Source organism: Crotalus tigris, unplaced genomic scaffold (assembly GCF_016545835.1).
Source record: "Crotalus tigris isolate CLP2741 ecotype Arizona unplaced genomic scaffold, ASM1654583v1 scf7180000018299.754606, whole genome shotgun sequence".
Lineage (NCBI taxonomy): Eukaryota > Metazoa > Chordata > Lepidosauria > Squamata > Viperidae > Crotalus > Crotalus tigris.
In genome coordinates this window covers 340,083-356,625 of record NW_024096930.1, presented here as the reverse complement: position 1 = coordinate 356,625, position 16,543 = coordinate 340,083, and the positions used below count along the sequence as shown (strand labels likewise).

Sequence of the window (16,543 nt, the reverse complement as noted above, 5' to 3'; positions counted from 1 at the left end):
CAAAAACACTCCAAAAGCTGGACAATATTTGATTTTAAAGTACGCCTGCTGAATGGAAGATTTGTCCTCCTTTTGCTTGATGTCTGATAGTCTACCTTGGGTAGCATCTTGAGGCAATTAATATTTGCTATATGAAATTCTGGAATAATATCCCATTGACTGCTGAAAAACCAAGACACTCCAAAAGCTGGACAATATTTGATTTTAAAGTATGCCTGCTGGATGGAAGATATGAAGACAATCATATCTACTGTGCAAGCCAAACTCAAGAGAAAACCAAAAATAGTAGACGTAGATGCCAGTTTATCATTCAAGAGCTTTGAGAAAGCCTTCAAACATTAAAGAAGAATTTAGTGTTTTTCAATTCCTGATCCCAAACATAGTTTTAGGTAATAAACTATTTCCTGAGTACTGTATCTATGGGATGGCCCAAGCATCCCATAGATAAACTGGTAAATGAGGAAATCTTTTTTATCTTTCATCAATCAGTAAAAAAAAACACAAGAAGGCAGGGGAAAAAATCCTATTTAGCCAGGAACAGCTGCAGTAATTTCTGGAAGCTATTAAGTTCTATACATGTACATACTTTTATGTATATTGTTGGTAACATGCCTACATGCTTTTCCACTTATGGATGAGGTCAAGGAGAAGTTAGCAAGACTAGACTTGGACTTAATAGGTTACTGACTCCTAATCATTTAGAATCCTCTTGCTTTAATACTTTAGATAACTACAGCCCTGGAAATAGTTAAGATTTACTCCTGCAAACTATGTATTGTCTGTTTCCGCACTTAAGACTCAGACTTTTAAAGGTTGCAGCAGAATGCTTATTAAGGAAGAATAATCATATCCCAAAAGCAGACTTTTCTATTTCCAGAGCTTCAAGTCCTTTTTCTTGTTTTTTAATGTCTTTCCTCTACACAACACATTGCAATAAATGCAAACATTTAGTGTTGCTTACTTTTCAAACTTCAACTTTGCAGTAGTACCAGGCACACAATTGGTCTGTAAGAACAGCAGACTGCCTCACTGATGTGCTACTCACAATGAAAACTTTCCTCGCAAAGCATCTTAATGCCATAAGACTAAACAAAAATCTTTCTAAAGTCAAAAGGAGCTCTGCTATAAAATGAGAGATGCCAAATTGATGAGCACTTATTTTTTTATTTTTTGAAGCCTCTAGAAAAATGCAATTTACGCTTGGAGAGAATAAGGCAATATTTATAAGGCACTCAGCTGTACAGCACTCCCAAGAAATTAGATAGCATTCCACATTGTTATATCATCGTACTCAACTTCAAAAGCTAAGAAAAAATATATTCTGTTTTCTTATCACTGAAATGCTTCCACGGCAACTTTGTAAAGACAATTGCTTCTATATAGAAATTATCAACATTATTGATCTGGATGTCTGACATTAGATAACAAAAAACAAAATAAAAAATCCTAATCTATGCTGGTTTACGCAAAAGAAGAGAAAGAAAAATCCTGGATGGAAATTTCAGTTAGGGATAAATCATGGTGCCAGGAACATGCAACACTGACCTTTATCCCATTTCTCTAATGTTTATTACTACTCTTCAGTGAGTTAAAAGCTCATAACTGGAGTGAGGAGACATGGCAAAAGATAGATGCAGCCCTTTCCAACTGAACCTAGTCAACTGGATTTATCCTTGTCAATAAAGCTCCATCTCCACAACCATTAAGAGAAAGCAGGCCAAGTAAATGCCTGCTTTAATCCTACTCAGAGGCAATTAGCACTCTCAAAATAAGCAGCATTGTGGAGCAAAACCAATATATTATAACAATGAAATTAGAAAAATCATATTGTAATTGTCCCATCAGACAGAAGCCAGATGACTCATAAGAACTACAGGGCAGAGCAATAGGGCAAAGCAGTTTTTGCAGTCCCTAGGCATCTTCAACTGAAAGTAACAGAATAACAGAGTTGGAAGGGACCTTGGAAGTCTTCTAGTCCAACCCCTGCTCAAGCAGGAAACCCTATATAATTTGAGATAAATGTTATCCAATCTCTTCTTAAAACCTCCAGTGTTGGACCACCCACAACTTCTGGAGGCAACTCGTTCCACTGATTAATTATTCTAACTGTCAGGAAATTTCTCCTTAGTTCTAAGTTGGTTCTTTCCTTGATTAGTTTCCATCCATTGCATCTTGTCCTGCCTTCAGGTGCTTTGGAGAACAGATTGACCCCCCCTCTATGTATACTTTAGTTATTATTTAAACTAGGAGCAGGTAATCCATTATTCTGTAGATAAGTTTGAATTTAAATTTATATCAGCCTCAATAAACCCAGCCATTTGCAAAGGATTTTAGGACTTGTTGCTCAAAACCTTTTGATTTCACTGGGTTATTGGCCAGAGTTTTCAACAATCAATGAAGAGGCTTGCCTGCCAAGCTTCAGGGTTTGATTTGTACCTTACAGAAAAAGTACCAGTTTATAATTACCCCAACTTTCAGAGCATTCACTGGACTTTGCGTAAACAGGAAGACTTTCACTCAATGTTCAAGTCATTAAAATATTTCTGGTCACTATAAATCATGGGCCAGGTTCACCAGCAGCAAATGAAACATTTCCCCAGCTTTCTTCATTACCGATTTTATCTTTACACATATTAGTAACAATTATTTGGTTTACAACTGTCAGACAATGGGAGGTCCACATATCTGTCAGCTTTGATTTTATTTTATTTATAAAGAAGACCAATCTTTATTTCTAGGATAAGCACAACTGAATTATTTTTCTAAACAAAGCAAGAATACGAAAAAAGGAAAAGAAATAATACAATGGTACCTTGGCACTCAATGGCTTTGAAAATCATTGAATTTGGTACTCAACGCATTTTGATGTGAAAATTTTATCCCAGTATTCATCCTTTGTTTGGTACTCAATGCACAAGCTAGAACTTGTTGGTGTCGGCTCCCTTATGACTCTTTATATTATTTCTTATGGGAAAATTTGTTTAATATTCGTTTTCGGTACTCATCGTACTGCCCAGAAACAATTGACAATGAGTACCAAGGTTTGCCCTGTTTATACGTCTTTCTGTGTTTCAAAATAGGCAACTCTTATTTTTATTCCCAGTTTTATATTTTAAGTCTGCTGTATTAATTAACCAGCAATGATTCCTACAATTATGAGGGGAAAGCTTAATAATCAGTACATTTAATTTTGGTCTGTATTAAAAATTTACAGACCTTTTACTACAGTTCTTTGGGATGAAATTTAAATAGTGATTTAACTAGATTGACATCCCTGGAATCAACTGTTTCCAAAGGAATTAATTGATTCAAGCATTTCCCTGAGGGTGGGTGAACTCTATGTCCCTTTAATAGAAACATCTTCTTCTTAACAGCAACCTTCGGATGAATTCACATGTAATGAATTCCGATGTAATCAGAATCAAAGCCAAATAGAAAGAATAGTGTGTGTGCATGAGGAAAGATGGGAGATAGCTACAGGCATTTAGTAGTTCACAGCTCAACATCATTTGGTTTTCCTTCTCTGGTCATTTGGTTTTCCATGTTGCGGAGATGTTTTTCAATAGAACTTCATGGATGGAAATCCCAAAAAGTCGATTATTACTGATACCATCCCCAAGCAAAAGAGGGAAGTGCTTTCCAAAATTATTTAACACAAAGGGAGATTAGAAAGAATAGCAACTTTCAGACAGAATTTTGCAACAGTTGATGCCTAGGCAACGAAGAAACGCTGCTAAGAACAGGAACAATATATCGCAGAAAGGAACGACTTTGTTTAATGCCATATAGATTAGTTACAGATAGTCCTTGTATAGTGGCTGCTTTGTTTAGCATCATTTGCAATTATGATAGTAATGAAAAATAATGTTGTGACTTCATAGGTCTGTTAAGCAAATGAAAACTGCCTTCCAACTTTATTATTATTATTATTACTATTACTATTATTATGGATCATCGCACAGTCGGCCAGATGTTCAGACTGGATTTGGCATTTTGTCTACCTATCAAGTCCTTACCCAGGACCTGGGATAGGCAGATGTGGATGTTTGATGGTATTACAGATATCGTCGCAGGATGGAAGCAGTTCCTAGTAAGGCCGCCTTTTGCAATTGACTAATAGCGAATTTGTCAATGCCAATGGTGTTCAAGTGGTGCTCCAGTTGTTTTGGGATTGCACCCAAGGAGCCTATGACTATTGGTACTACCCTTGCTTGCTTTTGCCACAGTCTTTCTATTTCTATTTGTAGGTCTTTGTATTTTGTTATCTTCTCCAGTTCTTTCTCTTCTATTCTGCTGTCTCCAGGCACTGCCACGTCCACTATCCAGACTTTTTTCTTATCGACAATTGTTAAGTCTGGTGTGTTATGTTGCAGGTGCTTGTCTGATTGAATTCTGAAGTCCCAGAGCAGTTTAATTTTATCATTTTCTATGACTTTCTCTATTTTATGATCCCACCAGTTTTTGCTTACAGGCAAATTATATTTTTTGCAGATCTTCCAATGCACCATTGTTGCTACTTTGTCATGCCGCTGCATTATTATTATTATTATTATTATTATTATTATTATTATTATTATTATTATTATTATTATTATAGCACAGTAGCAGTTTCACTTAGTGATTGCTTTGGTTAATTCCTGGTTCCAGTTGTGGTTGCTAGATGAGGACCACCTATATCCTTATAAATGATATAGGAGCCATATTTTCTAGTATGGAAGTAAATATCTCTTATGCTTTGATAGTGAATGGAAAAAGGTCCTTCATCAATGGATTTTGTGGTTTAGTCATACCTGGAGAAAGAAAGAGGGATTTTTGTTCCTCATAGTGACTTATATTTATTGATTTATTGAACAAATGTATACAGTTGTCCAACTCACATATATGTGACTCCAGGAGGCTTACAACATTAAAATCCATAACAAAAATGATACCTCCCCCCCAAGCCCCATGGCAGCAGCAATACAAACCACTTGGATCAGCTCCAGTTCCAATTGGGGTCTCCAGGCCCACTGAAAAAACCCATGCATTCAGGGCCTTTGGAAAAGCAATAAGTATGATAAATAGCTCAAATATTATGGGACGTGTCTTGCCATGATCATAACAATAACAGAAAAAAGCTATCTACAGTTAAAATATTTGGACTTTCCACTTGGAGTTAGACTATGATTGGCAGAGCCAAGTGAGAAGACTGGGATTTGCCTGTGTTGTTTTCTGGATTAAGTCTGATCTGGATTAAATAAGGTCCTTCAAATTATGAATTTATCTACCTGTTCATTAGATTCAGGTCCTTTTGGGCTGTGAAGGTAGAACAGGAAATGACCGGTAGTGAGGTCCATTTAATGGTGTCAGCCTCTTTGAGGAATGGGATTGTCCCTCTAGTCTTGAAGAAGGAGGTAATGGCTCCTCTCCTCAAGAAGCTGTCACTGGACCCAACTCATTTCAACAGTTATCATCCAGTCGCCAACTTTCCGTCTCTTGGGAAGGTTGTTGAGATGATGGTTAGACAATAGTTGCAGAAGCTCTTGGAGGAAACAGATTATCTGGACCTATTTCAATTGGCTTTCAGACCAGGATACAGTATGGAGACAGCATTAATGGTCTTTGTCAATTACCTTTGACAGAGGCAGGGAAGGGTTGGGTGCACCCATCCTTGTGCTTCTTGATTTTTCAGTGGCTTTTCATATCATTGACTACTGTATATTTTTCGAGTGACTGCAAGGATCGGGAGTGGGAGCCACCATATTGTGATGGCTGTGGCTGTCTGATCCAGCTGGAAATTTTTCACATTTGGTTTTGGATGGCGTTGTACTCCCCCTTTGAAACTACCACACAACTCTGTGTTATAACCACTGCACAAAGAGCAGGCAGCAATTGTGATGAGGATGGCTTTTGCACAGGTTTATGTTGTGTGCTACTTGCACACATTGCTATGATCAATTAATTAGTTAAATGTATATGCTAATCATCTCACTCTGAAAACTTAATCTGGGTGTCTTACAATTGAAATCGTAATATAAAACTCCTAAAAATATTTAAAGAAACAAGAAGCAAAAAGATAATATCAGTAAAGAGGTGGCATCTTCTCAGTTAATGCACCAACCATCTTCAACATTGAGCACCCCCGTGAGGACAATAAGCTACTTGGCAGAGTTGCCTTATTTGTAAAAATAATAAAGGTGGGATATAAACAAACAAACAAACATTTTAACACCCTTCCAGAAGGGCAAAAGGGTAGAGGCAGACCTCACCTGAGATGGCAAGATATTCCAAAAGAGTGGGGGCCACAGCAGAAAAGGCTCGTCTTCTAGATTCTGCCACCTGAAGCTCTTTGAGCAACAGGGTTTGCTGCATGGCCCTTCTGCTGGACTGAGTGGGGTGGGCTGATGCCTTTGGGGTGAGATGGTTCCTCAGAGAACCATGAAGGGCTTTAGAAGTGATAACCAACATCTGGAATTGGATCTGGAAGCAAACTGGCAACCAATGCATCTTACATAACTGCAATGTTATATACACCATACAAGGGATGGCTAAGGCTGTCTGCGCTACTGCATTCTGTACTGGCTATAACTTCCAAATACTCTTCAAGCATAGCCCCACGTATAGTGTATTTCAGTAATCAAAATGGGAGATGACCAGAGCATGACTGACTTTGAGTGCCGGGTCTCATAATCCAAGAAAGGCCACAAATGATGCACAACATGAAGTTGTGCGAGAACCCTCCTAACAGGAGTCATCAGTCCAGAAGGACCACCAAGTCCTATTCACTGGGTCTATCTGGTACAGTACAACTCCATCCGCAACTAAAGATGATAAACTTGCAGATTCTGAGACTCCTGTACCTACAAACATTCCATAATGTGAGACAGGTAATCAAGTACATTTTAGTTACCTCACAATTGAAATTCATTCGTGGAGCTTCAACTAATCCAAAATACAGCAACATGACCAACGATGGGCACACCTTGATATACCAATGTATCATCAATGGTCTATGAGTTGCACTAATGTCCAGTTTAGTTGCGGTGCAATTCAATTTGCTGGTTGTCAGCTATAAAACCCTAGTTATTTTAAAAACTACCTGGGTTTGTACCCATCCAGTACAATCAGGTAGAATGGGGGTATTCCAGGTCCCTTCTATCAAATAATATCAGCTAGTTGTACTCTAGAAGTGTACATTCTCTATTATGGTGCATGTCTCCCTAGTATATCATCCTGTCATGCCTCTGTCCAAGCCTGACTCTGAGGATGACATGGAGTTCCCTGTTGAGGCCCAGGAGGGGGTGTCTGTGACTTCGAAGAACTGTGGGGAGGAACAGGCTGAAGCAGGCCAGGGCCCTTCAAGTTTGGAACAGGGAAGGCAGAGCTCAGGCGAGGAGCAAGGCCCCTCCCCACCAGATCCCAAAGCAAGGAGAGCAGAGAGGAGGAGGGAACAACGGAGGCAGGCTCACTTGCTTGGGAGGAGAGCGCCACGCCCCACTTCACAAGGCACACCTGGGGAGTAGATATTTAAGGAGACGCTGTGGGGTGGGGCATTTGCCGGGAACAAATGTGAACTCTTGTGATGTGAGCTCTTGTACCTGGACTCTTTGTATTTTGGATCAAGTTTGTTTCCTGCTGAGTTCTCCTTGCTGTCCTCAGTTTTGCAGTTTGCACGTTACAGGCAAGCTGGGCATGGAGAAGATCATACTTTGTTATCTGTTTTACTTTAAAGAACTGTTTAACACCGGTGACTGTTTTATTGAACTTGTGCCAGCATATGTGGGGGCTGTTGGGTGAACGTTGGTAGTGCTTACAAAGACAATTATTCTGATCAGCTAAGTGCTTTGCCTCCGTTCGGGGCCCTGGGTCATCACACATTCTCCCCCACCCCCTGAGATTTGTGCAGCTTCCACCCTCCTAGGAGTTCCATGAGTTTATAAAAACATAGTTGTGCTTCTGAGCCTGGGTTAGGTTGGGTACCCGGTAGATTTCTTTGTGTCATGTACCGTAACATGTTTTTCTTTTCTGGGTTCACCTGTTTTTCTGTTTTTTTATTGTTTTCCTTTCTTTTAATTATTAAGCCTTAATTATTCTCTTTTTCTAAATTATTAATTAGACAGCTAGTTTGGTACCAGGCTAGAAACCAGGAGACTGTAAGTTATGCTCTTATTTCAGCTTTCCTTTGCTTAACAGTCTTGTGGAAGTCGTAAATACAACCACTGATTACAAGTTTACTTTTTCATTATTATTGTAACTGTGAAAAGAACTTCAAGCAAAGCAGTTTCTAAAGGATGAGAACTTTGTATAAGCTTTGTATTTAGCAGCTAAAAAGAAAAAAAAAAGCAAGATACTGTAAGAGCCAGTTTGGTCTAGTGCAGTGGTTCTCAACCTTTTTATACGGAGACCCCGGTCATAAGGACGCGCCCCCATGCGTGGCGGTGCCCCCATGCGTGCCCCCATGCGCAGCGCCATCCCATGCATGGTGCGCATGCGCGGTGGCACCCCCATGCACGGCACGCATGCGCGGCGGCGCCCCGTGAGGGAAAAAATGGCGGATCGCGTTGTTTGGCGACCCCCGTAAAATGGTCGTTTGACCCCAAATGGGGTCGTGACCCAGAGGTTGAGAACTGCTGGTCTAGTGGTTAATGTACCTGGATAAAAACCAGGAGCCTGAGTTCTAATCCCACCTTAGGCATGAACGTCGGCTGGGTGACTTTGAGCCAATCAATCTCTCTCAGCTTAACTCACCTCACAAGGTTATTGTTTTCAGGAAAATAAGAGAAGGAAGGAGTATTACATTCACCTCTTTGAGTTATTTATAAAAATAATAAAGGCGGAATTTTAAAAAGTGATGATATAAGCTGATCTACACAGGGTCAAACTGTGAAGTCCTTGGTGCTCTCTGAGTTTGGTTATTTGCTTGCTGATGTTTCTGCAGAGAGCACAAAGAATACCATCAGCTGATCTGTCAACTCAAAATAATTAGCTGGCGTCTAAATTGAGAATGTAAAAAAAAATAAATCACTCATTCTCACTTCAATATACCTAGAAATAGCAACCACGTCTTTTCTGACATCACGGTAACCTTCTGCTAGCAGCATGGCAGCTGATAAATCTCCACACTGTAACATATACATGGCATTCAACTTTTAAAACTCAGTGGTTATAGAACAGAAAAAATGAACACCATTCTCAACTTTCCTTGAAATGTGGGCCTTTTTAAATATAGTCACTAAGAATCAAATTTCACTTGTACTTGGCTTATTCAACGAGGCAAGCTCCATATGTGTTAGAGAACCATTCTCATCATACCTACCCACGTGAACAGATTGGAGAAAAGTAGCAGTTCTATCAATGCTAAGGAAGGAACCTTCAGAACAGAAATATAATGTTACTTTATAAAAAGTGACTAGTCTCTCTCCTTGTTTATGCTCCTAAGCATAAACAGAAAGTTTATGCTCCTAAGCAGAAAGTACAAGCTTTACATATGACCTGACAGTGTCACAATATATTTAGAGTCCAGAGTATTAGGTGCTCAACTCACTTCCAGCATTGTTTGTGGTTATAAACCTCTTTTCCAGAGAGAGACAAACAGTTGTGACAGCCAAAATCTTTTGGTGAAAGATATGAGCCTGCGTACAATTTGTCAGGGAGCTGCACAGATTCTGTATTTTAAAGAATTAAGTGCTTCAGACCTTATAAACATGGTGAGAGATTCTTCTCATCTTCAGGTTCATCAGGAATTGAGCATGTTATTATGATTTGGGAGATTTATCAGGTTATTTCTGCCTCGTTGACTTACCGTGCACTTGATTGATCTCAGAGTTGGAGGACAAGATTTCATCAGCCAGTTTCTGGGCTGTTGGGAGCACTTCAGTGTGGTGGGCTGTAATCAAATACTGAACAAATTTTTGGAGCTGGTCCCTGTTCATTTGGAAAAGAGTCTCTGATATGGGAAGACGGAGTTTGACCTGATCAGGCTTGCGAATCCTGTAGAGGGAGAGTGCCACAACATGAGCGCAATAGAAAATGTCCTTGTTCCCACAATCACATGTCACGGAGGTTATCTTGCACCGGTCAAAGCTGATGGCCACTTTGTAGGTCATTTCTGGTTCTGCTGCAGTTGCTGCTTCTCTCACAGTGCCACTCAGGTGGAATCCTGAAAGGAAAAAAAAAAGAAATAGATTAGTAGGGAAGGGATCTTTATTATAACACACCACTACCTAGTTATATCCATGTTCACAAGATGTGTTCATTAGCTTTCCCCAAACTGGTATCTTTCAGATGCATTGGCACATAATTCCCTATATGCCCAACCACAGCACAGGTAATACTCTTCTCTCTCAAAATAATAACATACATACATACATACATACATACATACATACATACATACATTGAACATGATAAAGTATATATATTGATGGAAGATCCTTCCAGCTGAGCAGCAATGTTCTGGATTTGGGCCAGTTAACAATAACTATAAAATGCAAGAGTGTACACAATATTCAGTTTCTTTCTGAAACACATAAGCGCCCGTTGCCCATTCCAACTTAACTTGATTCGGAATGCAATCCTACTGGCATCTTACTAGAGGTAAGATACGTTGACTTCAGAGGGCTAGTGCCATAGAACTCTGTACAGGTAGCTCAAATTTCTGTTGTTAAGTAAGACATTGATTAAGTGAGTTTTGCCCCATTGTATGACCTTTCTTGCCGCGGTTGTTAAGTGAATCACTGCAGTTAAGTTAGTAACACAGTTGTTAAGTGAATCTGACTTCCCGTTGATTTTGCTTGTCAAAAGGTCGCAAAAGGTGATCACATGACCCTGGGACACGGTAACGGTCATAAGTATGAGTCAGTTGCCAAGCATGTGAATTATGATTGTATGATCATGGGGATGCTGCAAAGGTTGTAAGTGTGAAAAATGGTCCTAAGTCACTTTTTTCAGTGAGTGCCATTGTAACTTTGAATGGTCACTAAATGAACTGTTGTAAGTTGAGGACTACCTCTATAGAAGTGCAGCCAAGTCTTAAGCTGGCTAATATTCCCACAGGCTTACTAGACTGTCACAAGAAAAAATATTTATGATGATTCCAGTAAATAGCTAAAGAACAAAGGTATCTAGCAGCAATGTGGCCACTGTAATCATTGCTTCGTTTTACTACCAACAATTACCACGACCATTACTTAACTTCTCCATCTGATGGCTGACGAAATTTAGCACCATGTTACTTTTGTTAACTGTCACCTCCAGAAAATATGATTTAGCGTATTTTAGAAAATGCAAACTTTCAAACTTATCTGAATGTCAGATACTTATGCAAGGTAAAGCATGATTATCAAAATGTACATTAACTTTGAACAAAGTATCCTTAGATATGCCATATTTCATGGATGGATGGACATTAAAAATGTTGACAAAATTAGAACCATTTCCATCACAAAATTGCCACACACATCGTTTATTAATCTCATGAGTCACAGATGCTAAAAAACCAGCCACAGAATACATCTAGGATGGACAGGACCATCAGAAAGAGGAAGGTTCCTTTGCTGTATTAATTCCAGCAAATTATCCCCAAACATCACTAATCTGCAGAATTGATAATAAAAGCACATCACCATAAACTACTTCTCTTTTTTCATGGTACAGCACATGTAAACCTCATCAATTAATTTCAGAAAAGTGAGACCACACTGCATTAAAATATTTAAGACACTCTCACTCAAGATCTCAATCTGTATAGTGACAGTGCCTTGCTCACTCGGTTGAAAAACATACAAATGCTCTGCATAGTTTTATTTGGTAAAGTGGAAAATGAAGTAAATAATATACAGCAGTTGTATAAGCAAGTTGTATTTTGTGACAGAGGAAAGTGCAGAGTGAAAATAAAAAGTGGTATCATGATAAGCCACAAAAGACATGGTGACTAGACACCATCAAAGCTGGCATCAGCACAAGCTTACAGAATACCTAACAAACAATGCCATTTTTCTTTTTTGCTTATTTATAGAGTTCCAATTTTGTTGTCTTCTATTTTTTTTAAATGAAGGGTAAAATTCTCAGAAAAGGTTAGGGTGCATATACTTCTAGCCACCAGAATTGTGCAGTCTATAGTAGAGGTATTGAGACTCAGAGCAGAAGCCTGAACTCCCCAGGTTAAACATCAATAAGACAATTGACTACTGGAGAGCCTTAAGACAGAATGGAAGCGCAGCCCAGTTTTATAATGAGAATGATGTTCATTTAATGCAGCGTAAGTGTGTATCTCTTTGCCAGGAGCTTCCACTATAAAATAGTATTCCCAGGAACTTATTCTCCCAGTGATTATAATTTCCCACCTTGAAAGCAATTCAGAAGAAGAAAAGCAGAAATAAAGGAAGTCAGTGAAAAAGCGTTTATTCTGCCCATCCTTGCTCAATTTATTTATTTCCTTCCCAGCCTTATAGATAATCAGAAAGTTTCACATTGTAACATGTCTACAGTATTGTCTGTAGACAATACTTTCAACCATCTCATTTGTAATTAAGGGATAAATAATACAATAATAGTCCAGCATTACTAGACACTGGATTTATGATTATTGCCAAAGCCTGATGGGGAAATCAGTCTCGGTTTTATCTTCTGGGACAGTAGCTTTGACTCCATCCCTAGATGGGAGTAGCAATGATCTAGAGGCAGCTTACTTGTGACAGGGCTACTGAGTGCTTGTGTGTTACACTCAGCTAGAGGAACAAGTTAAAGATTTTTCCTGTGCATTGGCTGTTGTGCTGCCTGTTACAATCTTTGAAAAGCTTCTGCATTACTCTTAAGGCTGAAGTCACAACATCTTTTGGCACTGTGTGATTTCAATCATGACCTGGGGCAAAAACTGAGAAGACTTAAGATTCCATGGTCTCAATGATGACCATGGGCATATACAAAATGATCTTGGCTTGACTCACACCAGTAGTCACACTCTTGATTTTGTGTTTGCCTCAGAACGGTTGCTAGATAATCTAGATTCAGAGGCTGTGTCATCTAACATTTACTATGGTCAGATCATTTTATGGTCCAGATGAGACTGTCCGATTCATGGAATCCCTGCAGGGAGAGTAGACTGATTAAAATGGCATGCCCCGGGCACCATATGAATCCAGATGGACTTCAGCAGGCAGCTGGTGATTTACCAGGCAACCTGATAGGTAGCTCTATTGATTGTCTGGGTAGCCACTGGCAACAGAAGGCAACTTGACCCCTCAACAAGATTGTTCCCAAGCAGTTTCTCTTTGTTCATCAACTCCAGTTGTCCCCTTGCTTTACTGAGTAGCTCTGGGAGATGAAGTTTCATTAGAAATGCTTAGGATGTTGGAACAAGACAAAAAGTAAATCTTTCTATATTGTTCTTGGCAACAGCATTTCTATACTGTTACCAAGAAAATCAGGAGTTAGATATGAGAACCTTTATTTTTTACTATGAGCACACTGGCCCCAATTAAAAATGAAATTCTATTGCCTGCTCTCAAAAGAAAGTATATATCTACCCATATACACACATAACACACATATACATATGCTATATACATATATACATATATACACACACACATACACACACACATATACACACCCCATATAGATACTTCACAATATGGTTGGTGGCAAACCTGGCATGACAGTCATGGGTGAACAACAGCGGACTTAGGACACGGCCATGAGGAGAAAATGTGCTCAAGAAAATGGTGTTAGAAATATTAGTCCCAGCTCGTACATACTGGGGCCTATCAATAAGAGTTGAGCCCAACTTGAGGTAGTCTTTATTTTAAAGAAGACAATAATAAGGTAATATATCAGTGGACCTTCCTAAATTCATAATATGATTATATACGCAGTCTGGATACTTACTCTATTTCATCTAATCTATGAAGTTTTTCGTGTAACTCACTTATTGCATTTCTATATTTTTTGCTTGCTAGAAATATTCCACAAGTGTATTTCCTATGCAAATTCATATCAGAGGAAACTGACAAATGTATGTGTAACAAAAGATGAAAAAATGATTAACTGCATATATGCCTTATGTTTTTGCCAACTCTTACAAGTTTTATAAGACAAATTCTTTCAGAGGTTTTTAATTAGCAGCATCAAAACTATCTATATACTGCTGTTCTTTTTAAAGCAGTGCCAAAACCCACATACAGATCTGATTAAGGACTGACAGAGAGTGTTTCACTTTAAAAACTGGATTTTAAAAAATAAACCTTGTAAATAGGACATGAAAGCTTTTAGACTGATGTAAACACCAGAAATATATTCAGAAGTCTTATCCATTGAAAACCTGTCTGATAACTATATCATTTCTCTTTATATATTTCACTTTAAATAGCATATAAAACAATTTGCAGGCTCTACTTCTATACCACAGCAGGACCATTTGTGCATTATACTAATAAGTGATACGGTTTAGTCAAGAATGAGGATGATCATTCCCACTATCTCATTGTATGAATGGGTATGGCTAACAAACTAGTATGCTTTTACACTAACCGGAAAAAGAATCCATGGTTTGTTGAATAAATAATTGGAGTCCTTAATCTATGCTCCATGACTCCTGTAGAATTGAAATTTGGCAAATTTTATAAAATGTTTTATGACATTATCATAAAGTAGTTTATTCCCGAAAACTTTTCCTGGGCTCAGGTTTGACTGTTCAATACAGTTCAGTGTGGGTTATTTTCAAGACAGAGGCATCTCTGAATGTATTGATTTTTTTTAAATGAAATGAAAGTTATGAAAAAGAGAAAGATAACATACACTCTATTTGATTATATAATTGATCTCATTGCTTCAAAAGTTTCTTTTTTTATTCTCCACTGTTGAACAGAAGTACTTTGTACCTATTCTGGAGCAAGCAGAAAACTGCCCCCAAAGCCTGCCCTTTCTCTGTATCAAATTACTTGCAGTGACTGATTCCCACCCACTCCACATTCCGCAACAAGGTAATGCATCACAAATCCTAACTGATTTTATACACCATTGGACAGTGGCAGAAAGGAAGAAAATACTACTTTAACCAGCAGCTAAGGATAATTTTAAACTGACTCATGAACTGGGGACAGGATGAAGGTGACAACACTGGGTACGGGAGAAAAAAAAATATTGCCAAATCGTTCTGTATTTTCCAGCCTTTCAGTGGTAGCTTCCACATAATTAGAATAGAATAGCTAGAATAGAATAGAGCTGGAAGGGACCTTGGAGATCTTCTAGTGCAGCTCCTTGCTCAAACAGAAGAACCTATACCGTCTCAGATCAGTGTTTTGTGCAGCTGCTCTTTTGACTATGGATGATTAAAAGTAAACATTTGTATTTTATTCTATTAAGGTAAGTTATATTGTTTTTTTAATATACGAAGTATTAATGCTTTCTGATATATCACCAAGAGTTGGAATGGTTGGGCAGTTGTACAAATATTGCAAACCAATTGTAGATTGTGGTTTGGATTTTAAAGTTAACTAGAGTTTGCCCAGTTGCAGTGTCATGCCAAAATACAATTCTAGGATTTCAGAAACACAGGAAAGAAACAAAGCCTGCAAGTTTGTAGCACATTCCCAGCTCTCTGAGATCTCTTTAAAATCAAGCTCAGAACTATTAGTAAGCTGATGTTATGATGGTTAAAGTGTGGAATTTAATAAAATAGATCAGGATCCAAGTAAAAGCTCCACTTCAATATAATTTCCTTCAGGTATTGTGAATGGTAACCAAGTACCATATTATAGTAGTCCTTGTTTAATAATTGACTCATTTAGCAACTATTCACAATTACAGTGATGATGACAAAGTAAGTTGGTGACCAATCCAAATACAGCTTAAAACAATTAGCCTGACATCTATGACTTTTGCAGGTCTATAAAGCAAAGGAGGGCTGAAATCAAATTGTAAGCACAGTCAGTTTCACTTAATGACCTCTTTCCTTAATGAGTAAGTTTCTTGTCACCACTGTAGTTGCTAAATGAGGATTACCTGTACATTTAGCCAATTTTGAAGACTGAAACACTCTACAAGAAAGAGGGTGCAATTCACTTTTTTATATTAAGTAAGATATAAATGTGCCCAGAGTCCATCAATTTTTTTTAATGTTTAAGCTTTTAAAACAAAAGTCACTTTAATTTCTAGCTGTCATCACACTAAACTGTCAAAGATTAACTAGGGAAGAGCATATCCAAAATATTTATCAAAAGTGTAGCCAGAGATTAAACACTAGTTCTTGGGGGCAGGAAATGTTAACATAAATAGTTCCCTTATATTAGCATTTCAGATGCATTTGGCCAAATTTCTTGGAAACCACTAATAGTACCGGGAAACCAGAAGCCAGAAATGAAAATTACAACTTTTACCAAATATTACTGTTTCTATCTATTCAGGAAATCTAGTTTGTCAAACTCAGCTGTGGTTGAACATAAATTTTGTATTGAAAAAGGGAGGATTTTTGTATTGCAGAGAGGAAGAATATATGTGTTCATTCATTGCAAATATATATGCGTTCATTATCAAAGCAATGAAAACGAATAACGCATAGTACCAC

At 38.2% G+C, this 16,543-nt stretch overlaps 1 protein-coding gene across 1 annotated transcript in view; it reads right to left on the bottom strand.

Moving 5' to 3' along the window:
• The window catches only part of ZSWIM5 (zinc finger SWIM-type containing 5), a 128,733-nt gene that overhangs the window by 32,740 nt on the left and 79,450 nt on the right, over nt 1-16,543 (bottom strand). The window contains exon 2 of the mRNA XM_039349609.1: nt 9,782-10,138. Within this exon, the coding sequence (XP_039205543.1) occupies nt 9,782-10,138 (357 nt within the window). The remainder of the gene's footprint in view (nt 1-9,781; nt 10,139-16,543) is intronic.